The sequence below is a fragment of the Salvia splendens genome, chromosome 10 (genome assembly GCF_004379255.2).
Source record: "Salvia splendens isolate huo1 chromosome 10, SspV2, whole genome shotgun sequence".
NCBI lineage: Eukaryota > Viridiplantae > Streptophyta > Magnoliopsida > Lamiales > Lamiaceae > Salvia > Salvia splendens.
In genome coordinates, this window is record NC_056041.1 from 11,344,216 (window position 1) to 11,369,725 (window position 25,510).

Consider the following 25,510-nt stretch of genomic DNA (forward strand, 5'->3'; position numbering starts at 1 on the left):
CGGTTTCGTTTTTATATAAATAGAGTTCATTTGTAATTTCATTTCACGATTTCACTTTCGAAACTTATTACATTTACATAATTACTACGAAATGGATTCAAGTCCCAATAGTCCTATGTTTAGCGAAGAGGCGCGTTGGCCCGGTACAGAACCCGGCGAATATCGTTCGTTCGACGCCGACACCCAGTACGATCCCGATTTCAGTACGGAATCGTACGGGTTGTCTGACATGGAGCCGTCACCAAACCGACCAAGCGTTCCCTCCCGCCGTGACGCCGCAGCGACCGATCCCGAACTCGCCGCGACCGCTTCCGCCCCAGCCAAAAAGAAGCGGAACCGGCAGCGGGCGCAGAAGTTGATGCCGCCTCCCGGAAATTGCGATGAGTACGCCCCCGGCCGTACGAACTACACCGACGATGAAACCCTTATTTTGGCCCGGTGTTGGGTAGATATATCGGAAGACCCGATTTTCGCGAACAACCAGAGGCAGGGCGCGTACTGGGAGCGCATCGCCGGCCTCTACAATGAGGCCAAGCCGCCGACCGCGTACAAGCGCAAACGTGAGCAACTCCGCAAGCACTGGGATCAAGTGAAGAAACAAGTGAACTTGTACGCGGCGGAGTTCGAGAAGTTCACGAGGGCACAGGGGAGCGGCGAGAGCTTGAGCGACGTGCGCGCTAAAGCGCTGTTGTCGTACCGGTCGATGTACATCGACTTCAAGCACGAGGCCATCCGGGCGCTCTTGAGGGACAAACAGAAGTTCCAAGGTGGAATTCTGCACACTGGTGCGCCGAAGAGGACGAAGACCACCGAAGCTGGTGATTACACGAGCAGCGGCAGCGGCAATCACCCGGTTGACCTCAATCGGACGTACGTGGATGAAGGGAGTTTCGGCACACAGGTGTCCTCCCGACGTCCGCCCGGCGTCAAGGTTGCGAAGGCCAAGGGGAAGGCGGCCGCGACCTCATCCTCGACTGCTGCAAACCCATCTTCGTTCCCGGAAACGCTCCCGACCCAGACGGCTACCGCGTTTGAGTCGTTGGCAACAGCGTCGATGGCGAGGACGTTATTGCAGACGCACAAGGCCCTCAAGAAGTGTACCGACCCCGACGAAGCCGAATATCTCCGGGCATTAATCGATGAGCTGCGTCGGAAGTTGGGAATTGCACCGACTTAGTTGTTTTTTTTTTGTAAGTTGAATGGTGTAACTTTTTTTTTATTAATGCGTCGCCATTTATTATTTAGACGTTTTTTATTTACTCGTTACTTGTTATTTGAAAACATTTAAATTAATTAAACAAAACAATAAAATGATGATGTGGCGCGGCTTAGGGCGCCCCACTACAGGTGGGGAGGTAGGAGGATAAAACTGATGACGTGGCGCGCCATAGGGCGCGCCTTAGGGCGCCCCACCGCTGATGCTCTAAACCCCTCAATCGATTTGAACCTGAGTTTTTCTTTCTTTTATTATGAATTTTAATAGTATTAAATCGAAAAAAGTGGATTCATCAAATTTAAAAAGTTTAATTCCAAATAACATGGCACATGACACGTGGCAAAACAAAAAATCGCCAGCCAAATAGGTGGCATCAATGTTTTAAATTTTTATTTTTGAAAACTTCCGATATAAATGGTTTAAATCCGCCAATGGCAATGATGCACCTTATCTCCCCTAAAAAGTTCAACTTTTTCTTTGTTTTTTTAAATAAATTTTATCTGTTAGGCCATCCATAATGGGACGTCCTAAGGCGCGCCCTAAAGCCCGCCCTATGTACCGTCACGTCAGCATTTTATCCTCCTACCCTTCCATCTACGGTGAAGCGCCCTACGGCACGCCCTAAAGGACGCACTAAGCATTTTCTTTTATTTGAATATTTAAATAACTACAAAAATTGGGAAAAACTTTCATTTCATTTATAAAATTAATTATCTTAATAACTTGAAGAAGCAAATTCTCGTTTCACCGAATTCTACTTTTTAATCATAATTTTATTTATTCATTTTCCCAATCATACTAATTAAATATAACCTTATTGCGAATAAATTCGTGTAAATCTAAAACTATTTAGGGGTCTACTTTAACAAAGCTAACAAATAATTAGTAAGACACTAAGCATTTTTAATAATTAGTTTTCAAAATATCTCAACTAGTGCTTATAGTCCAATGGTTAGGATACTACCCTTCCAAGTAATAGACCCGGGTTTGACTCCCGGCAAATGCATTTTTTTAAGGAAAATGCGTTGCATCGTCTGCTTCGCCCACAGTGGGCGGACGATGGCGCGGACGATGTCCTATCGTTCGTCCGCGGACTAAGCTTAGCTGCTTAGGGTAAGAAAAATGCATTGCATCGCATTTTTTAAGGAAAATGCGTTGCATCGTCCGCGTCGCCCACAGTGAGCGGATGATGGCGCGGACGATGCCCTATCGTTCGTCCGCGGACTAAGCTTTGCTGCTTAGGGTAAGGAAAATGCATTGCATCACATTTTTTAAGGAAAATGCGTTGCATCGTCCGCGTCGCCCACAGTGAGCGGACGATGGTGAGGACGATGCCCTATCGTTCGTCCGCGGACTAAGTTTAGGGTAAGGAAAATGCGTTGCATCGTCCGTGTACCCACAGTGGCGGACGATAGCGCGTCCGGAGTACTTCGGAATTACTTGTTGACGATATTGAGGAATACTGAATTAGTGTTAAATGGTTTAATTCGAATTTGCCGTTAAGGTTATGATTGTTTTTACCACCGACTCAACTGTAAAATAAGATAACCTACTAATTTTACAGAGAGGCAAGTTTATTTTTCTGGATATTTTTGCTAAAACAGGTTAGACAGGAGGACAAATACCTCTCATTCAAATTAGCTATTTTAATTATACACTCATTGATAACAGAAATATAGTAGTAGAGAAAAGGACATAAAAGTAGTAGCCACAAGTTACGATGAACTTTGGATTTCTCTCATTCCACCACCACCCACGTGATTCCTTTTTCCAGAATTGCAGTTTTCAAGAATTTGGCAGTTTTAAATGTTAATACATTCAAATTCAATTAATTAATTAATTAATTAATTATGCCATAGGAACAAAAGATAGATATTACTACTCCACACAAAATCCTCCAAAAACCTGAGTTTACATGAGCACGATAATACTAAGTTTTTAGTTGATTAAATCAAAGTGAGAGAGAGAGAGAGATCATGGGAGAGTATGTTTCTTGGAGTGCCAGAGTGATCTAGCTCTCACAATATCAGCATGACTTCCTTCCATCCGAAGAAGAGATGTGCATTCCAAGTGTTGTTGTTTAGTGATGGGATTGATGGTTGTTAAGGACTCAAGCACATTGCTCTGACGACATTCACGTCTATACTCTAGAGTTATGTTCTTCATCTTATAATCTTCCAGCACATTTACAGGCATACTCTGCACATATGTATAATCATTCCATCACTAATCTTATAAGCCTAGCCTAGCCTAGCCTTGCCTTGCCTTAAACACTGTGTACAAATGGTAAGTAAAAGTAATACTACCTCCAAAATCCATCCTATGTACTTCACGTTGTTGACGTGCTGATTGGCATCCATGTCGCTCCATCGAGGCTGCACAGGCGATTAATTAATTTTACAACATTAATGATAAGAAAGGGACTTAGTAGTAACTTACAGCCAAGCCGGTGCGAATTCGATTAGCAATTTGATCACTAAGCTTTTGGATGTTTTTGGTGTCCATGTTTTCGATTGCAATAGCTGCCCTGTCAAGGTAAAAGGGCTGCAGCTCCTGCCTCACTTCATCTGGAATTTTACTCAGTCTTCTTGTTTCTCTGTTCATTATGGCCCACGTGCTGCATATATGCATCCAATCAAATTCATTTACTACTCCATAATTTTATATCTCAACAAATGTGATTTCTTTAATACCTACCTTGTTGCTCTTGTAATAATTTTCTGGGATTTGTAGTCTCTGATAATCCAGTCACGCCGCATTCCGTTTTTGCCCGCCGCATCTACCCACGTGTCTATCTCCACCACGTCACCCCTGCACCAAATATACTTTTTTTTCACTCCACCTACTTAATTACCATCAACTATCCATAGTTTACATTCTTCATACAAGGTTTACTAACTTAAAAGAAGACCATATTTAAGATTCTTCGTAGAGACTAGCATAATTTATTGAATTTAAGTTCAGAGCTAATAATTGATTTTTCCTCTCCATTCTGCATATTTATTTCTTTTCATCAACTCCAATACCTTCAGCCCTTTCTTATTTTTTTTTTATCTCGATGTCATAATCTTGTGAAATTCACTAGAATCCCTATTATTCCTTTCAAATTAATGATATTGGTGGTCAAAACTCGACATCGCATTTAAATAGAAAGTTATAGTAGTATGTAAAGTTAATGGATTCTTTCAAATTAATGATATTGGTGGTCAAAACTCAGTATCGCAATTTAAATAGAAAGTTATAGTAGTATGTAAAGTTAATGGATTGAATATATATGAGATGATCAAAGTATGACTAATCTTAAATGCATGATTAGAGAACAAACATTTAGTCACTGTAAGAATAATTTTAGTTCATTGTAAGAGCGATTTAGTTCACTATAATTTATAGAGAAGTATTCAATCCGTGAAATATTTAGTTAACTATAATGACGTTTTGGTTCACTCTGTGTTTTCAAATTCGTGAACTAAAACACATGTATAGTGAACTAAATTGCTTTTACAGTGAACTAAATTCTTGTTCTTTAGTTATGCATTTAAGTAATGGTTGCTCTATATGGCTACTCTTTACTAGTAGTATAAATAAAAGAGAGATACCATGAGCTATATTTGTCAATTTGAACATGGATGCGGGTGACGACCCAAATAAGTTTCCTAAGGCTCATCTCCCAGGTCGCTCCAAACCCGCCTCCAGCCACTCCAGATTTCGCTACATGATTCAATGCTGTTTCCTGCACCCACATAATCGATCATCATTGCAAACACAATAAACTAAAGTTAGAAAGTGTGAAGAGATAATAAAATGAAAATCAATCTTGCTAATTATCAAATGTTAAAATAATCTGTGAATGACCTGGAGAAGATTCATGAGGGTTTCCATGGTGGCAGTTTGATCAGGTCCAATCTCATAAGACCTAATTACATACGCCTGTCTGAACACAAATCGTTCCTCCGCAAATCTCCCCAACAGAAACTCATGGTTCATCAAATTCGTATCCCTCTCTACGCACACTCCATTCACTTTCTTCCCGTTTATCGTCTCCACATTCGTGTTCAGCACCAACTGCAGATTTCTCCTCCTCGGCCTCAGCTTCCATCCGCCACCAAAACCCACGCGCACACGCGCACCCAAACCCTCGTATTTTTCTAAGCTGATGAGCGAATCTCGATTGAAGGGCACCGCGGCGCTTTGCAGCAACGCCATGACTGTCACTGATTCAGTAATGTGTCAAATTTTGGATTTTGAAGCTGGAGTGTGGCATCTCAATTAGGTTTAGTGAATTTATTTGAATTTAAGTTGGTAATCTAATTAATGGAAATTAGAGCTGGAACGAAGGAGATGGGCAGCTAAAGATTGACTTGAAACATTCAAAGGAGGGAGTAAATAAGCAGCTCAACCACTTGTTTAAGAGTGGGAGAGAAAATGGTGGAGGCCATCACGGAAATAGTATAGCATACGATACTACAAAGTACAAACTATTAGAAATTTTAATGTTGCAATTAGTAAATTAAGTACAACTAATTTCCATCTAATTATAAACATATTTGCCTTATGTATATAATCCAGACAATATTGAAGGTTGTATTGTAAAGACAAGGTTTTTCTCCTCAAACAATTAGGATGGATTCCTTCAATATTTCAAGTTTCAAAAGGTGTTTTAAGTATATTTATGTTATTTGGGGGCTATAGGTCGTGGAATAAATTAATAATTCTATATGATATTATTAATCTAAACTGCGTATATGAGTATAATCGTGGCTATGATTTACTTTCCAGGCTTAGTGGGTTCAGGCCCATTTCTTTTTATTCTTTTTATGGAATGGGCCATTGTATTAAACGCGTAGGAATTCATACTATATGTACTACTATATGGAAACAATATTACTTGGGTGTCTTAATAGTTTTCCATCTACCTATATAATCATTTGAATGTATAAAAATTATTACTAATATACGAAATCTGAAAAAAAAAAAAAATAATCAGTAAGTAGGAATTTTAATAAAATGAAATTAATAAGTATTCACACAAAACACCATAATATAATAGCATCTCCAATAATTTATATTAAACTCAAACCCATTTTAGTATAAATATCACATTAAATATGATTTTACTACAACTATTTACACTAAACTCAAACTTAAAAGTATATTCTCTATTTTATGTTTTTTTTACTCACAAAATTTGAAAATATTTTGGATTTGACTTTCGTGTAAACCTAAAGATAGGCATTTTTTCCCCCAAAAATAAAAAATGGGATTGGTTTTAGAGTACTATTGGAGCTAATTACCTATCCCATTTTAAATTTTAGTATACCTTGGAGATCGTCTAATAGCCTTATACTCATAAGCATACAAATTTAAAGAACATGTTTGCCAACTTGGACCAAATAAAAAGTGAAGGTATAAAGCCCAATCTAATTATAGCCTCTCAAAGTCTTAATTGTCACATCTACTTCCTTCCTTAGTAAAACCCATTGTAGCATATTGTATTTATCGACTGATTAAATGCATTGTTCCACCATATTGTTAGCGTGACTTTACCAAGTAGCCCTCACTCAAAAATATTGATTTGGGCATAATGATGCCACAAATGAAGTACTTTGATGCACGCATACCTTCTAATTAATGAACATATAAATTATTAAGGAGTACTCTCTCTGTAAAAAAAATTGTGTTAAGTGAGTCAAGTAAAGGAAGAAGAAAATGAGAAATTAAAATGGTAGAGAGATGAAGAGAGAATAAAGTAAGAGAGAATAAATACGCTGACTTTTATTAAAAAGAGAAATGACTCTACTACTAAGGAAAGTACCAAAATGATAAAATGACTCAATTACTATGGAATAAGGGGAGCATAACATACACTAAATTGTATAAATCTCCTCAAATTATTGGAGGAAACAAACTATAGCGTGTCTATTAATGTACCTTCTAGAAATACTTATTATACTAGTACTTACTAAATAATTTATTTAGCGACCAATCTTTATAGAAATATTTAGATATTCCAATTAGATACTAGAGGATCTAGTCGTAGTTTTTAGTGCTCGGGACAGACAGTATTGAACTCCAACGCGTGGAATGGCCTAAACCAATTGTTGCTCTCTAATTCGCAAACCTTACAAGTTGGTGCCTACAAAATATAAAACAACATGCTTTCTCCCCAACTTCAATTTTTAACTCTAACTCAATCTTGCTTTAATTATAAGAGAACAAACAAATGAAAAATTAATCCTAGGATGAGATTGCTGACCAATGAAATGGATCATCGTTACGGACGTGGAATCACTAGAAATATCGGTCAATTACAAGTCATGTTCGATAATACTATCTATGATGGAGTAGTAGTATTGTCTTGTCTCTTTAAGTGTGTTTATAAAATCATTAATTATTGGGTAGTGATCATTTCCAATTATAAGCAGAGTTACTAATTATAGAAAAGATCCTTATAAAACAATTAGATTCACATCCTCAATTAACAATTATTTTTGGTAGAGTGTCTAAATCTAAGAGGCCAGGGAATTTAGAATCTAGAATATCAGATCTTGAAAGAAAATATCAGATCCGAGGCGAAGCCGGATATCAATTTCTTGTGTACTTTGAAATCAAGCCAATTCAATAGAGTGGACTTCAAATAATCATATTCTATATATTTATTCGCTATTTTAAAGACTGTATTTTTTTAAATGTGTATATATTTATGAAGTAATAGTATTCCCTCCGTCTCATAATAATTGTCACTCTTATTATGGGCACGGGTTTTAAGAAATGTAAATAAAAGTTGGTTGAAAAAGTTATGGAATGTCTGATTCACTTTTTTATATTGGTTTTATAATAAAATGTGAGTGAAGTGAGTTAGAGAAATGTGAGACCTACTTACCATTTATGGTAAAAATGAAGTGTGACAATTCTTGTGGGACAGACCGAAATGGAAAAGAGTGACAATTATTGTGAGACGGATGAAGTAGTAACTAAGGGCATCCACAATGGGAAACCCTATAGTCCGCCCTATAGGGCGCCCTATGCTCCACCACATTAGCATTTCATCCTCCTACCTTCCACATGCAGTGGGATGCCCTATAGGCCGCTCTATAGTCCGCCATAAGCATTTTATTTATTTAAATATTTAAAACACTACAAAAATTGGAAAAAAAAACTTCATTTCATTAAAATTCAAACATTACACTACGAAATTAAAAAAAAACTAAAAATTCTCAACGGCGGTTACGGTCCCAAACTTCTTCAATCATGTCGTTCATGAGCTGAGCATGGTCTTGTTGGTTGCGCATTGAGGCCTGTCTAGATAGAACCTCATTGAAGCCCATCGGTAATCCTCGAACGTGGGACGGGGCCGCCATGTTGGAGCTAGATCCACCTTCGTCATTGCCCCAATCGGCGACTCTTCCACCTTTGTGTTCGACTATCATGTTATGCAAGATGATGCACTCATACATGACATCGGCGATGGCGTCCTTGTACCAGAACCGCGCCGGACCCTTCATTATTGCCCACCGCACTTGGAGCACACCAAATACCCGCTCCACATCCTTACGCGCAGCCTCCTGCTTTTGCGCGAATAAAACTCTCTTCTCACCCATTGGGCAACTGATCGTCTTCAAAAAAATAGGCCACCTCGGGTATATGTCATCGGCCAAGTAGTACCCCATATGATATTGGCGTCCGTTGGCAGTAGAGTCGATGGCCGGGCCGTTGCCATTGCATTGCTCGGTGAAGAGGTTGGATGAGTTGAGGACGTTGATGTCGTTGTTCGACCCCGCTACACCGAAGTAAGCATGCCAGATCCAGAGCCGATGGTCAGCGATGGCTTCGAGGATCATCGTCGGGTGGCTGCCCTTGTATCCACTGGTGCAATTCTTCCACTCACAGTGCATGCAATCGATACTCCCTAGCATTCCAGGAAAGTCGTGCGCCGTCTCGTGCATCTTCATCAGGGCCTGACAATCCTCAGCAGTCGGCTTTCGCAAATAGGCGTTGCTATAAGCCTCCACAACTCCCCTACAAAAATTCTTCAGGCACTCGCGACCAGTTGTATTCCTGGCGTGAAGGTACTCGTCGAACATGTCCGCTGTGGTGCCATAGGTCAACTGCAAGAGCGCAATCGTGCATTTCTGCAACGACATAAGTCCGGGTCTGCCGATGCCATCTTCCCGATACTGGAAGTATTCATCACGTGCCTCCAACGTTTGGACAATGCTGAGAAAAAGATCTCACCGCATTCTAAAACGGCGGTGAAAAACCATTGGGCCCCACCGTGGTTGCTCGTCAAAATAGTCTGCGAACAGACGTTGGTGAGCTATGTCGTGCTCACGGCGGACAAACGTCCGACGTCGAATCAGGCGTGGGATCTGCACCACCTGGGCCTGCTCCGCCGCTTCGCGCTCCATTTCGGCCAAGCATTCCGCCGCAGCCTCATGAATGCAATCGAATAAGGCCCGAGTAATGCCCTCCGAGGTACTCCACTCGTCGTCGGGTCTCATTTTTTTAGTGAGAAAGATTGAGAGTGAAATATTGGTGTGTGGGGAAAGTGAGAGATGAGAGAGAATTATTGGTGTGGGAAATGGAAGAGAAAAGGGGGTTTAAATAGATAATAATTTCAAAAAAAAAAAAAAAAAAAAAAAAGAAAACGCGTTGCATCGTCCGCGGTATCGTCCGCGTGACCCGCAGTGGGGCGGACGATGCGTGTTCCGACGCCATCGTCCGCCGATGATGTATCGGGCATCGTCCGCATGAATACAGTGACGGACGATGTATTGGGCATCGTCCACTGTGGATGCTCTAATAAGATTAAATTTAATTGGGATTCGAGCATTTCCTCGCTTAAGAAAGCTAATTAAAAAAAGTGAAAGAAATAAAGAATAAAGTACGCCCATTTAAGTTATGTTACTTGGGACAAAGATATAAAAAAAGAAGATCCCACCAGATGTTCCTATGATTGTACATTAGTATTTTTTATTCACGTGTATTTAGTAGGTAAGAAGGTCTAATTTTACTTATGAAATATCAACTAATTTTACTTAGGAGTAGTATTTTCGAATTATGTACCTATTACAAAAGAGAGCATTCTTCGCCGTTGAGCTAATGTTTATTTTCAACTTCAATGTGTGTGTGTATCAAAGAGTATATGAACACAAGATTCTAATATTTTTTGAGGATTGAGACCATCACCAGATTTGCTTAGAGGGAAAACAGCCTCAGGCTCAATCAAGACGATGACAACTCTTTTTGCGCTTACAATCCTCTATCTTAATTTTGTGTCCCATTTATTGAGATATTCATACTTATTAATTAGTTGTCTCAAGGAGTGTAAAAAATACGAAGCATTAAAAAAGTTAATTTAAATATCTAGTAAATCATTTTTATAATCAATTGTTGTTGGAATAGAACGTTACAAAGACTTGATTAACGGTTGATATTCCTTTCACATATAGATACGCTTAAAATGAAATTGTATATAGCCTTTGTAAATCTAACTTGGTATTAGAGCACACTACACGATCAAGCCTCACAAGAGAATGTACTAAAATATGCACATGTGATTTATATCCCATGTTGAAAATATATCCTCTTATAATGGTTTGTTATGAAATGTTACAAATGTTGATTGGTCTCTCATTCACAAATGAGATTATACTTACTCCTCATAAAATATAATACCATGCACTAACAACTTTTTTTATTATTTAATTAATTTCAATTTTTATGATTTGGTTTGCTGTTATAATCATTGACACTATCATTAGTCCAATAATGATTTCTAATTATTTTTCTATATTTAATTTTCGTATCAAAGTAGTTGGCAATTGAAACATAAAAATGAATATAACAATCTCACATCGGTGTTCACAATGAGCTTAATCCACTATATAAGTTTCATGGACCTCTCCTCCTATCACCAATTGGTTTTAGGATGAAACTCATGAATTATTATCAAAAGTTAAAAACCGATTACTGCTCCAAATTTTGAAATTTTCATTTTTACAATAAATATATACTGATATTCATTACATAAATACACACACTGCAAAAAGCAATTGAGGTAGGCATATATATATAAATTATAACAATAAAACTATGTTGCAAATTAATAGTTGTATAGTACGTGACTAGTGACGACTATGGTGGAGAAAATCCTGGAATTGGATTGGTATCGATGTGCACCAATTAGATGTGAAATAATGAAAGTTGCACCTGATTTTGCATGACTCATCACGACCCTCTACCTCTATATATATACACCGGAGTTGGCTATCGATCATTGTACAAGAAAACATACATCTCATCAGCCCAAAATTAATAGAGCCTAGCTAGTTAACTGTGATGGCTTACAAAAATTGTAATGTGATTGTTGTAGCAATGATGGTAATGGTGTTTGTAGTGTTGGCTCCCAAAATAGTGGAGTGTGCAATTGGTATAGATCTGCATCCTTGCACACTTCCGGAATGCATCGCTGCCTGTAAGAAAGTGTTGAAGGCAAAGTATGCTAGTGCCACCTGCGCAACCGGCCCTAAGGGGAAGTATTGCATCTGTCTAGGCTAGTCCACTCCATGTATGTATGTGCGCGCGCGCATGTATTTCTATGGCTTTCGTTTTCTCCTTTCTGCGGTGTGTGTTACGTATGAGGTGTTTTGAGTCCTGCAGTTGGCAAAGTACTGCTCAAATAATGTCGTAGATCTTATGACACAAGTAGTATCTGTTTTAATTGTATCAAGTCTCTATATAATGTTTCTGTTGTACTTATTTATTTTATTTTAAAAAAAAATCTCGAACTCAGCACCTCATGCAATAATGTCTAAGCTCTTGCCGCTAGGATAAAGTGTCTGGACTATTTTCTGCTGTACTTAATTTAAAGGCAAAATGCTCAAGTTTGATTTGAAGGATATTTAGAAACATAGACAAGAATAGAATTAAATAAATTGGCCATGATGAATAAAAAAGGATCGGACTAGCTGGGTACTTTAGTTTTAGGTACGGTGTATTTTTATCAGTATAGAGATAGTGTATTAAACGTAGGTGGAAAACGCATCTTCATGCAATCACATTTATAAATTTGGAATATCAGAAATTAATGTAGTTAAATAACGAAGCCAGAAGACAAATATATTGCATCTGGATATTTGATTGCTTACATACTGCGGCAATTTTATCAACTTCAAATATTTTTGAAGCATGTGACATAGTTGATATGCATTTTACAAGTTTTGATGTCATCTATATTCTAGACCATAGGTGCACAATGTAATAATAGTATATAGTTTTATAGCTAAAGCAAATATATCAATCTTGAAGAATTAATACAGTATGATAAAAGAGGGAATCTCAGGGATTTTATTAATTGGCTACTTATTAAATCCAACTAATACATCTAATATATTTATTTTTATTCAAGTTATACTATATGTTATGACTATCACTAATCTAGCTCAGACCTTCTCTCAAAGTATCTAAACTGTGAAGTATACACTATATCTTCGTTTCATTATTATAATGCAATTCCTAAAGATATAGTATCAGAATCCAAATCTCGTAGTTGATCTCAATTCCCTTGAGTTAATTTCTAAAGTCAATTATTACCATCAACACTTGAGATCTTATCAATAATGACCTAAATACTAGTAACTGAAAGCATTATTAAGCACAAAAATAGTCCAAACAAAAAAGATATGATCATTAAATATATAGTCCAAATAAACATTCGATTCAACTACCCTTTATCTAGTTATTCATAAATTTTTAACATACAAAATTGATATTTAATTATTAGTTATTACTTAGTATTCGATGACACAAAGTACATATAGAAACTTGTTCAATTTAATAAAATGCAAATAAAATATAAAAGGACAAATCTCCCGTAAAACCTGTAGGGGTTGAGCGTGGTTGGCCTTTGAAAAATCCTGATTTCGTACTTAGTTATGGTCTCAAAATGTTAAGATCTGCTGTCTGTGCCAAATACTCTAATATTCTGTTGCTAGCTTCAATTAATCAAGATGTTTCCTTTATTATAAGATATTAATTGTATTAAAAAAAATTGTTAAAAAAGAACGTGAACCGAAATCTAACCTGATTGGGTAATGAGTGTAGTGTGTCAGCGCTCCACCTAAGCTATCTACTCTCCAAGTCTCATTTCCACTATTCTCATCTCTCTCTACTCAGCGCCGCCGCCTCAACCAGCCTTCTCATCTCACGTTGATACATATGAATCCTAATTAGCCCCCAATTAATATGTCGAGGTATATCTCTTGAACACAGCTACACAAATAGAGGTTTGTTTGATCGATCTTTTATCCGTCGAACCTTTCCGAGTTGGACCAACTACTTATATAAACATGGTTTGGGGTTATATTTGCAGGTCATAACACTGATGAATGATTTGAAGCTTTTGAGGCAAATAGGCGAGCCCGTATAGATTCTCAAGTGTCGATTATAATAAAACAGAGGTATGGTGCTAGAATCTGGAATTGGATCTCTACTCTGATTTGTAATTTGCTAATTTTTGTTTTCAGCAAACATTATATGGTTGTTTAATAATTGGTAGTAGTTTGTGCAGTTGATTTTTGATAATAACGAGAAATGAGAACTGTAAGATGTTGGCATATTGTATCGCAGGCCCAGTGAAAGTCGAGTGATATTTAGTGTAATTTATAATGAAGTTAGTTCTCAGTTTTATGACATCTTGAGCCATACCTTTGTTCCAATTTGTTAGTTGACTATATACAAACATCATACTATGTCTTTCTTACTTGCCAGAATGTTTAACAGGTTCATATATCTCAAGATATCCGGATATCCTGTGTTAACTTGACTACGAATGGGGAGTGTTGAAGGAGGAAAGCTCAGGTTTTGCATTGATAGAGGGGGCACGTTTACTGATGTCTATGCTGAATTTCCGGGTAGGTCTGAAGGCCGAGTGATGAAATTGCTATCTGTTGATCCTGCTAATTATGATGATGCCCCGGTAGAAGGAATTAGGAGGATTTTGGAAGAATTCACTGGAGAAAAGATTCCCAGAAGTTCTAAAGTTCCCACTAATAAAATTGAATGGGTGAGGATGGGAACAACTGTGGCAACAAATGCTCTTTTAGAGAGAAAAGGCGAAAGAATTGCCCTGTGTGTGACTCGAGGCTTCAGGGATCTGCTGCGGATTGGTAACCAGGCTCGCCCAAATATCTTTGACCTAACTGTGTCAAAGCCATCCAATCTTTATGAGGAGATTGTGGAAATTGATGAGAGAGTCGAGCTTGTTATTGATGAGGCGAATGTATCAGATTCTTCTGATTCAGTAGTTCAGGGTGTTTCGGGGCAGCTTGTAAGGGTTGTGAAGCCACTTAACGAGGAAGCTTTAAGACCCTTGCTTAAAGGTCTACTGAATAAAGGAATCAGCTGCTTGGCCGTAGTGTTAATGCATTCTTACACTTATCCTAATCATGAAACATCAGTGGCAAAGTTGGCAATGAGCATGGGATTTAAACAAGTGTCTTTGTCATCGGCTTTGACACCTATGGTTCGAGCTGTTCCTCGAGGTTTCACAGCATGTGTGGACGCGTACCTGACTCCCGTTATTAAAGAATATTTGAGAGGATTTGTATCTAAGTTTGATGAAGGAACGGGTGAATTGAATGTTCTTTTTATGCAGTCAGATGGTGGATTGGCACCAGAGAGTAGGTTTTCAGGCCACAAGGCTGTTTTATCAGGCCCAGCGGGAGGAGTAGTTGGGTACTCCCAGACACTTTTTGGGATTGAGACGAACAAGCCTCTTATTGGTTTCGACATGGGTGGAACATCTACTGATGTGAGCCGTTATGCTGGTAGCTATGAACATGTGATAGAAACCCAAATCTCTGGGGCAATAATTCAAGCACCTCAGATTGAGATCAACACTGTTGCTGCTGGAGGTGGGTCGAAGCTGAAGTTCCAATTTGGAGCTTTCAAGGTTGGTCCAGAATCAGTTGGTGCCCATCCAGGACCTGTTTGTTACCGGAAGGGAGGGGAATTGGCTGTTACTGATGCGAATCTCATCCTGGGATATGTCATTCCGGATTATTTCCCGTCTATCTTTGGCCCCAGCGAGGATCAGCCTTTAGATGTCAATGCAACTAAAACTGAATTTGAAAAACTTGCAGAGCAAATCAATATCTACAGAAGGAATCAGGATCCGGCAGCAAAGGATATGACAGTGGAGGAAATTGCTCAGGGATTTGTTAATGTTGCAAATGAAACAATGTGCCGTCCTATTCGACAATTGACTGAGATGAAGGGTCATGAGACGAAAAACCATGCTCTTGCTTGTTTCGGAGGTGCCGGACCCCAACATGCCTGTGCTATTGCTAGATCACTGGGTATGAAAGAGGTACTTATTCATAGATTCTGCGGTATTTTAAGTGCATATGGGATGGGAATGGCAGATGTTGTGGAGGAAGAACAGGGACCGTATTCTGCTGTTTATGGACTGGAATCTGTGTTGGAGGCCTCAAATCGCGAAGCAGCTCTATTAAATCGGGTAAAGTGGAAGCTCCAATTACAAGGTTTTCAAGAGGAGAATATTAGAACTGAAACATATTTAAACCTGAGATATGAGGGAACAGACACTGCAATTATGGTAAAGAGACCTAATGACGATGGTGGATCTAAAGGAGATTATGCCTTCGAATTTACAAGATTATTTCAGCAAGAGTATGGATTTAAACTTGAGAGCAGGAATATCATGATATGTGATGTGAGAGTTCGTGGTATTGGAGTCACTAACATACTTAAGCCTCGAGCTCTCCCGCCTGGTTCAGGAACCACAAAAAGTGTAGCTCAATACAAAGTTTATTTTGGAAACAGTTGGCACAACACACCGTTATTCAAGCTGGAGGATTTGGCATGTGGTTGTGTCATATCTGGTCCTGCCATAATTATGAATGGCAATAGCACTGTAATAGTAGAACCTAGTTGTAAGGCTGTTATTACAAATTACGGAAACATCAAAATCGAGATTGAGTCGATTCACAAAGTCGTGGAGGTATCCAAAGAAGTGGCAGATGTCGTGCAACTCTCGATATTCAACCACAGATTCATGGGAATAGCTGAGCAGATGGGGCGCACCTTACAGAGGACTTCAATATCGACCAATATTAAAGAAAGACTGGATTTCTCATGTGCTCTTTTTGGTCCGGATGCCGGGCTAGTTGCAAATGCTCCGCATGTTCCTGTGCATTTGGGAGCTATGTCGAGCACAGTAAGATGGCAGATGAAATATTGGGGTGACAATTTAAAAGAGGGCGACGTTCTGGTTACTAATCATCCTTGTGCTGGAGGTAGCCATCTGCCAGATATAACTGTTGTTACGCCGGTTTTTGATAAGGGGGAACTGGTTTTCTTTGTTGCCAGCAGAGGGCACCATGCGGAGATCGGAGGTATTACTCCTGGAAGCATGCCTCCGTTCTCAAAGTCCATATGGGAGGAAGGAGCTGCAATAAAAGCATTCAAACTTGTTAAAGAGGGGATTTTTCAAGAAGAAGGAATCAGCCAGCTTCTCCTTTTTCCATCTTCTGAACAACCGGGTCAGAAAATACCCGGGACTCGCAGGCTTCAGGATAACTTATCCGATCTCCATGCACAAATTGCTGCAAACCAAAGAGGAATTTCACTTATAAAGGAGCTTATCGAGCAATATGGTTTGGAGACTGTGCAGTCTTACATGAACCATGTCCAGGTTAATGCAGAAGGCGCAGTTAGAGAGATGCTCAAGTCTGTTGCCGCTAAAGTCTCTGACTCGGCTAAAGTTGAAGGAGATTCTTTGATCATCGAAGAGGAAGATTCCATGGATGATGGCTCTGTTATACATTTGAAACTCACTATTGATCAAAAGAGAGGAGAAGCATTTTTCGATTTCTCAGGGACAAGCCCAGAGGTATACGGGAACTGGAATGCCCCGGAGGCGGTCACAGCTGCTGCTGTGATTTATTGTCTGCGCTGTTTGGTGGATGTCGACATCCCTCTCAATCAGGGGTGCTTGGCCCCAGTGAAAATATACATCCCTCCCGGTTCTTTTCTTTCCCCGAGTGATAAGGCTGCAGTGGTTGGTGGTAATGTTCTAACATCTCAAAGGATAACAGACGTTGTTCTAACAGCTTTCCAGGCTTGTGCTTGCTCGCAGGGTTGCATGAACAATCTCACCTTTGGGGACGACACCTTCGGCTACTATGAGACAATCGGAGGTGGATGTGGCGCTGGGCCTGGCTGGGACGGTACCAGTGGTGTTCAATGCCACATGACCAACACTCGTATGACTGATCCCGAGATTTTTGAGCAGAGATATCCGGTTCTGCTGCACAGGTTCGGGCTGAGGGAGAACAGTGGAGGTGCGGGGGTTCATAGAGGAGGCGATGGGATTGTTAGGGAAATAGAATTCAGACGGCCTGTTGTCGTGAGCATTCTTTCCGAGAGACGAGTGCATGGCCCGAGGGGACTCAAGGGGGGGAAAGATGGGGCTCGGGGAGCCAACTACCTTGTTACGAAAGACAAACGGAAGGTATACCTCGGAGGGAAGAACACGGTAGAGGTGCAGGCTGGGGAAATTCTTCAGATTTTAACTCCAGGAGGTGGGGGTTGGGGTGGTTCCTCCGAGTATGCTTCAAACTGAGGGAATTACCATGCAAGGTATGGTGTTCGGAAATGTGGCCTTTGCCATTTTTATGTTTCTTTTGTATAATTTGTTACAGCAAGCGCTCGGTTGAAAACTTTGGGATAATCTCTAATAATAATAATCTACTCCATGTTTTCTATTCGAATAAAGTTGATTATTTTGGGATGATTGTGCTATGAGTCTATCACCTAGCCTAGTATTGCATTCCTTGTTATTTTAATTTTAATTTTAATTTTAATTTTAATTTTAATTTTAATTTTAATTGTGTGAGACAATTATGGAGATGTTCGAATTCAGGTTGCGTTATTCTACAGACACCTACGTGAATCAGAAGGCAGGAACAGCAATTTTATCAAATTTATGCCATCACTTTTTTTGTAACAGACTGCAATACAATTTTGGCTTAGGAATTAGCCAAAAACCGGAAGGGCTTCGTGTTATCTTTCCTTGTCCTCACATTGACAAGCCTATGAATAAGGACCCATAATAGTACATGAATATATTGTAGTGGTAACTTAATTTCACATTTGGTTGGTCCGAAATGAGATGCCCAAGGTTTAAGGTTCGGGCGGTTAACGTTGAACCGCAAAAAAACATCGGAAACCGATGGTTCAGAAACGAAACAAACTGCAAAAAACCGCTGGTCTAAAACCGAAACTGTAACTGTAACCGCGAAATACGCTCAAAATTTTCCGAAACTATAACCGGCGGTTCCAGAACCTTGGACATGCCCAGTTTCCCTCATCTCCTCATTTTCTGTTTTAAAAAATAAGATAAATACATGGTAAAAAAGAAAAAAATAATTTTATAACTTAATTTACTGTATAAAATAATCTAAGTTATTAAATATTCCTAACTTAACTTATAAATCTAACAATAATATATAAAAATAATTTAAGTTCATGATCTATTTTACGTTAATTTATAATCCTTCCAGCCGTATATTAGCATCACTAGCCAACAACCCTAAGAAGGGGTTTAGAGATGGCGGCAGATAAAAAATTTCAGCTAAAATTTCATAAATTCGGCGCCAAATACACCCTCCTTTTCCCCAATTTTGCACTTAAAATTCCCAACATCTGCGCGCCAAACCGTCACTTCTCTTTCCTCTGAATTCATCTGCTCTCAATTTCAGTGTGCCGTTCGGATCTTAAGGTTTTGTGAAACCTTGAGGGCTTCCATGGCTACAGAAAAGGAACAAGTCGCTGTCGGTGGGTGCGAGAACCAAGAGAAAGACGCGAACCCTAATGAAGTTGAAGATGAAGGCCTGAAGATAGACGCTGACAAAGGAGATGAAGAGAAAGGAGGAGAAGAAGGCGAAGATGAGGCGAAAGTAGAGGAAGAGAGCGAGGGAGGGATGGATGAGGAAGAAGCAGAGGGGAAGGGCGAAGATGAAAGTGATGAAGGAGAGAAAATGGAGGAGGAAGAGAGTGAGAAAAAGAGGGAAAATTTGAAGAAGAGATCGAGAAACGATAAAAAAGGTGAGGCTATGGAGTTGGAATCGCCGAGGAGTGAGAGGCCAACAAGGGAGAGGAAAACGGTGGAGAGATTCGTCGTGGGGGAGAGTCCCAGGGCCTCGGCTAGCAAGACTCTGTCAATTGAAAAGGTACCACCACTATTTTATTTTATTTTTAATTTATTAGATATGGAGTTGTAAATGCACAGTTTATATAGCTTATACAAGTAATTATATTTGGCCTAATCGTAAGAGGGTATTTTGATGGGTTTGATCTGAATACATCTGATCTTATTGGCATGGGATTGAAGGTTGAATATTGTGTAAATCAAGAGTTTTGTTTCTATGTTGATATGAATGTCACTTTGCTATGTGGAATGTACAACGCTAAGTATGTTTTTTATGGGCAAAGTGAGATTGAAACAGAAGTAGCATATAGTATATGCTCTATTTATTCATTGCTTTCTTGGTGTGGACATATATGTTTATGTTCTGAAAACTTATGGCGTTGCTATTTGGGCAAATAATCATGTTTTGGGGTTGGCTTTCTTGCATGAAAGAAGAAACTTGTGCTGTCATTTCATGGAAATTTCATGTTTTTAATCTCTTGTTGTTGTCGTTGTGACTTCTTGTTGATTTTAATCAAATTGTGGACTTCTTAAGTATGATCCTGGTTATAATTTGATGTAACACAAATGATCATTTGTGGTGCATTTGCATTACATATTGGGTTTTATTTAAACTCTGACCAATGTCTGTTTATTATGTTGACAGGGTAAAGGCACACAGCTTAAGGACATCCCAAATGGTATGATAATTATTTTTGGTACTTGAACTCAATTTTTGTTTGGTAAATCACACAATAAAGTTGGATAAGATGTCTGTTTGTTTCATAAATTTTTCTTTCAAAACATATGATTCTGTTTCAGCAGCTGCTTTAATTCGTTGGTACTGTGTTTATTGGTGCTGACTACTGTATATTTCTAGGAGGATTGGGATTTTCAATCAATTACTGCTAATACGTGTTACACAAGATTTATAATATAGTTTAAATTTATTACTGGCTCATAGTTAACCTGAATACATTATCCTTCGTGACCTTTGCATTTCTAGTGCCTCTTGATACATTACTGCTGATATTCATGTTCTGAGATAATGAGCCTCTTTCATGTCATTTCAGTGGCATTCAAGTTGTCTAAGAGGAAAACTGATGAGACCCTACAGCTTCTCCACACTGTTCTTTTTGGGAAGAAATCTAAGGTTTCTTTCAACCTAAACTTTTCAAATGAGTAAATTTTATGTTTGATTCTTAGCATTTTTTTATCAACCTTTCCTCCTAATGCTTCTTTTCTATGTAATGTTCAGGTTCACACCCTTAAGAAAAATATAGGCCTCTTTTCTGGTTTTGTATGGGTTGAGAATGAGGTAATCTTGTTTTCATCTTTTCCTTTTGAGTTATGTCTGTCAGCACTCATGGTGATGTTTAAAATATTTCTTTTTTCCTGCTGAAGTATTTTTTACTTTTGATCAAAGCCTACAAAAGAAAAGTTTAATACAAGCTGATTAGTTTGGAGTGTGCACACAAAGGACATATAATTTCTTTCTCTTAATTGATTCCAACTGTTTGTTGAGTATTCTTGTGAATACCCATTCTATTCTACTGAACAGTAGAGCATTTGTGTACAAGATGAAAGACACTTGTAAGGTATATACATGCAACAATAATTCTAATATTGTTCACTATTTGACTCCTGGAAGCTTGCTATTCTAGTGAGAAGAGGAACTCTTGAAAAATAATTTGTTAATCTGATTAACCTCATTCATTGTATATGAGGACTTGTGCGGTTTGGTGACTTGAATACTACATGGCATAATAGTAGCATAAAATTGACTAGTGCAGTAGTAAAGTACTACTTACTCGATATTCTATAGCTTGTTCCCAAGCTTAAACACTTTGGGACATAGTATATTGGAATTTCACATCTTATAGATTTTGAGTAGTTTATGAAGAATTCATATTTTTATATAGAGTAATATTATAGGGGATATAGCTCAAGAACAATAACAGTGTCTTTTATATGCTGCACTTTATTTTGGTGGCTTTCTGTTTGTCATATTTTACCACTTACAACTGAAATGACAAAATATCTACACTAACTGAAGCATGTATTCAGAATAATGGATGATGGGGGTGACTATTGGTTGTTGTGGTACTGTGGCAGCTTTTCCAAATTTTTTATATGTTCTGCTCTAATTCTAATCAGCAACTATTCTGTAGTTTTTTAAGTGCGTTTGCCCCTTGACAAGAGTAATAAATTTCACCATTGTTTTAATCAGGAAAAGCAGAGGACAAAAGTCAAGGAGAAATTGGAAAAATGTGTTAGAGGAAAGTTACTGGATTTATGTGATGTTCTTAACATCACTGTGAACAAAACCTCTACAAAGAAGGTAATATATCTTCCATTATCTGGTTAGGAATTTCTGCAACATCCTTGTCTTACTGAACACACTGTTATTTTAGGAAGAACTTACAACAGTGTTGGTGGACTTCTTGGAATCTCCACATGCTACAACAGATAGCTTGCTTGCTGACAAGGAGAAGGTAAATCTGTTGTAGTTCTGTCTTGTATGTTGTATCAATGTTACACTGGTTTTATCTATATGATGATTAAAAAATTTTAACTGATGTTTTTACCTGACAACATATCATCAGAAGGGTAAGAAGCGGAAGAGTAGGGGATCAACAAGCAAAAGTCCCAGTTCTTCTAATGCGACTGTTGGACAATCAAAAAAGGTGGGGCTTTCTCTTTCTACTTTGCAGAGCTATCTTGATCCATAAATATAAAATGAAAATCTAAAGATTGAACTCATCATAATTCGTTTCAGACTCAGTATAATTCAAGGTGGTCTTGTTAAAATATACATAAGCGGGGCTAAGTTCAAAATTTATCAAGGCAATATCAATATGTTGAGTTTTTGGGATATGGGGAGGCAAATAAAATTTAAATAACTTAATCAATTCCTTTTGCATGCCTAATTATGAAAGATGCTAATTGTTTGATCTTTCGTTACTTATCTTTTATATGCTTGAAACTTTAGAATGTATATGTGAAACCATTTGAGACCTAGTGGATGCCTGTAGTTTTATGTTACCTTGTTGCTTTTGACTCTTGAATCATTGACTTGGTATGCTATGTAATACTCCCTCCGTCTCACAAAGATTGTCTCACTTTGACTGGGCACGAGTTTTAAGAAATGTAATGAAAAATGAGTTGAAAAAGTTAGTGGAATGTGAGTCCTACTTTTATATATTAGTTTTATAATAAAATGTGACTAGGAATGAGCAGTGTTGTTAAAATCGCGCCCCGAGAGCGCTTGGGTCGCGGGTCGCAAGGGTCGAGACCGACGTCGCCCCATTGTGGGTGGGTGGGTCGAGATTCAGGGGTCGCCGTCGGGGCGGCTGAGGCGGCTGGGTCGAGCGGCTGGGGCGAGCGGTTGGGTCGAGCGGCTGGGGCGAGCGGTTGGGTCGAGTGGCTGGGGCGAGCGACTGGAAGAAGAAGATCCTCGGCCATGGCTGCTCAGAAATGGGTCTGTGACTCTGTGAGAATGAAGAGAGAAGAAGGGATGGGAATGAAGAGAGAAGAAGGGGGGTTTACCGAGACAAGAAATTTTAAAAGTAAAGTAGGCAGAAGCTATAGCTAGGGCTTCTAGGACCTATAAAAGTTAATAATCATTTTCTTCCACCTTCATTTTTTAATATTAGTATTAATATTGGTTGTCAAGATTCTCTATTCTTTAAATATGATTAGTTCCTATTTAAATAAAAAAATACCTTTAATTACCAATCAAAATTACATTCAAATCTAATTAAATATATTGTGATGTTCTAATTAAATTAAATATATGTTCATTTTTATTTAACTATATAACTAATTTCTTAGAGAATTGCAGCTGCGCTTTATCTATTTGTTTAATTTAAAATTGCATTTTATAAATTACTATATTAATTTGAGAATTATAATTAAATTTATTAATTTTGCATCTAAATAGTTATAAATTTAGGTTTTAATTTGTAATTTATGATTTTTTGAATATGAGTGGAGATTTATTGATTTTCATTATTTATTATTATTATTATTATTATTATTATTATTATTATTATTATTATTATTATTGTTATCTAAAGTCTCTAAAAGATATTAATTTAAGACAATTGTTTCAATTATTTATTGTGTTATGACTTATGAATTGTTTTGATATCTTGATCATTTCTATTTTTCATTTTATCTCTATTCACATGAATTGCATCTACATTTATATTATTTGATATATTATAAACATTAGAGCAATATATTTATTTTATTTAATATTAAAAGGCAAAAAAATTAACCTAGCTTTGTGGGTCTCTCGACCCCGTCGACTCGTCGACCCGCGACCCGAATTTTCACCTCATCGACCCGATGCGCCCCGCGACCCTAACAACACTGGGAATGAGTTAGTAGAATATGGAGTCCACTACCAAAAATGGTAAAAAGTGAAATGGGGCAAATTTTGTGGGACGGACGGAAATGAAAAAATGGGACAATCTTTGTGGGACGGAGGGAGTAATTTGTATTTTTTGCTATGCACTATATCCTGTATATACCCCCATTTGCTGTAAATCATTGCTCTTATCTGACATGTAGAAACAAAAGTTGGATTCTAAATCTGGGAAGAAGTCAAAGCCTTCTATAGAAGAAGAGCAAGACAGTGATGATGATAAAAGTAAATCTTCACAAATTGAAAATGATCATGATGATGACAGCATAGTTGGTGAAGCAGAAAGTGAACAGGAAGAGCATCACTCAGATGAAGGAACGGATGATGATGAAGATGAACCTGAGAAGTATATGGTTGTCGAGAAAAGTTCCTCTAAGAAAAGTGCAAAGAAAGATACTGAGAAGACTGAGGTGAAGTCTAAGTCTGTTGGTAAAGGAAGCCATGTAACACCATCGGAAACTGGTAAACCTACCAAAAAACCTTCCAGTTCAGCATCAAAGAAAGAACCTGCAGCTGAATCAAACCGTAAAGCTAAGACACCTTCGAGAAAGAAGAAAAAGGATGATGAGGAAAGTGAGGAGGACAATGAAGTCCCGACCAAGGGTGCATCCGCAAGCAAGAAAAAGCCAAGCAAGTCATCAGAAAAGGAACAAGGTAATATTTTTCAATAATGAACTATAAGTATCTTGTAACACACATTTAATTGTAATACTATGTTTGATGTAAATCTTTGTTTCTTCTTTACATTTCTTTCTCCTTTACTTAATGCTGAGTGTTTCCAATATGGCAGGGAAAGGGAAAGGTACAAAAGCAGCTGAAAAACAGCCTAGCAGAGAAGAGATGCATTCTGTGGTGACAAATATACTGAAGGAAGTTGATTTTAATACGGTAAGTACAACCGTTGTCATAATATCCCCATTGCTAATGTTTGGTTGTTATTTACAGTTTTCAATGTTTTCTAAAATGCAGGCAACATTATCTGACATTCTACGACAACTTGGTATGTCTCATCCTTATTTGGTCATTTGTTACTACAATTTTTTCCACTCACTTTTTCGTCAGTTAATCGTTACTTATGTTGGTAACAACCAGGGGAGCACTTTGGAGTAGAACTGATGCATAGGAAAACAGAGGTGAAAGAAATCATTACTGAAGTAATAGAAAGCATGTCTGATGATGAAGAGGAAGAGGAAGAGGCGGCTGGCTCTGGGGATGAAGCAGGAAAAGATGGAGACGACGAATGATGAGCATCAATAGCTACCACCGGAAGTTTTCTTCTTTCCCCCAAGGCTGGTGGTGTACAAGTTAATGGCGTTTGATCACCTATTTATCTACCATTTATCATTGGATCTTGCGCATAGCAGTAGCTTAAATTATAACTTAGGAGCTAAATGCTAATGCTGAAATCATAACCTTTTGCTCTCTTTTTTTGGCTTATATAGGTAGCATTTTCTGTGTATTTTTTGATAATCACATTAGTTGTATTTAATTTTGTAAAATTAGTTTGAGACGTTTCAGATGAACTATATACAGATATTTGCAAGTACGTGATTTGTATAAATTTGGAATTCATGCTAGGCCAGTGGTTGAAGATTGTATGTCATCTCTTATTTGAAATTTTGCTGTCTATTTACTTTTATTTTGAATCACA

At 38.2% G+C, this 25,510-nt stretch overlaps 3 protein-coding genes across 5 annotated transcripts; 2 read left to right on the forward strand and 1 right to left on the reverse strand.

Moving 5' to 3' along the window:
• Positions 1 to 3,074: 3,074 nt before the first annotated feature.
• On the reverse strand, positions 3,075 to 5,567 carry LOC121751285 (palmitoyl-acyl carrier protein thioesterase, chloroplastic-like). The gene is made up of 6 exons (XM_042146002.1): positions 5,069 to 5,567; positions 4,813 to 4,946; positions 3,914 to 4,027; positions 3,656 to 3,833; positions 3,523 to 3,591; positions 3,075 to 3,415 (listed from the first exon to the last, which is right to left on the reverse strand). The coding sequence occupies exons 1-6, from the start codon at positions 5,417 to 5,419 to the stop codon at positions 3,191 to 3,193; spliced, it is 1,071 nt and encodes a 356-aa protein (XP_042001936.1). The 5' UTR covers positions 5,420 to 5,567; the 3' UTR covers positions 3,075 to 3,190.
• A 7,737-nt stretch (positions 5,568 to 13,304) lies between these two features.
• Positions 13,305 to 18,032, forward strand: LOC121751630 (5-oxoprolinase-like). Of its 2 annotated transcripts, none has more exons than XM_042146424.1 (3): positions 13,305 to 13,500; positions 13,587 to 13,674; positions 13,997 to 18,032. In XM_042146424.1, the coding sequence occupies exon 3, from the start codon at positions 14,046 to 14,048 to the stop codon at positions 17,859 to 17,861; it is 3,816 nt and encodes a 1,271-aa protein (XP_042002358.1). In that variant the 5' UTR covers positions 13,305 to 13,500; positions 13,587 to 13,674; positions 13,997 to 14,045; the 3' UTR covers positions 17,862 to 18,032. The 2 variants fall into 2 exon arrangements, with proteins under 2 accessions (XP_042002358.1, XP_042002357.1); XM_042146423.1 differs by having other exon boundaries at positions 13,312 to 13,467.
• Positions 18,033 to 18,817: 785 nt separating this feature from the next.
• LOC121752895 (protein DEK-like) lies at positions 18,818 to 25,450 on the forward strand. 2 transcript variants are annotated; one of them, XM_042147986.1, is made up of 11 exons: positions 18,818 to 19,470; positions 20,095 to 20,128; positions 20,501 to 20,580; positions 20,686 to 20,745; positions 21,658 to 21,768; positions 21,842 to 21,922; positions 22,034 to 22,114; positions 24,006 to 24,513; positions 24,650 to 24,747; positions 24,829 to 24,859; positions 24,952 to 25,450. In XM_042147986.1, exons 1-11 carry the CDS (start codon positions 19,045 to 19,047, stop codon positions 25,101 to 25,103), a joined length of 1,662 nt encoding a protein of 553 aa, XP_042003920.1. In that variant the 5' UTR covers positions 18,818 to 19,044; the 3' UTR covers positions 25,104 to 25,450. The 2 variants fall into 2 exon arrangements, with proteins under 2 accessions (XP_042003920.1, XP_042003921.1); XM_042147987.1 differs by having other exon boundaries at positions 22,037 to 22,114.
• Positions 25,451 to 25,510: the final 60 nt, after the last annotated feature.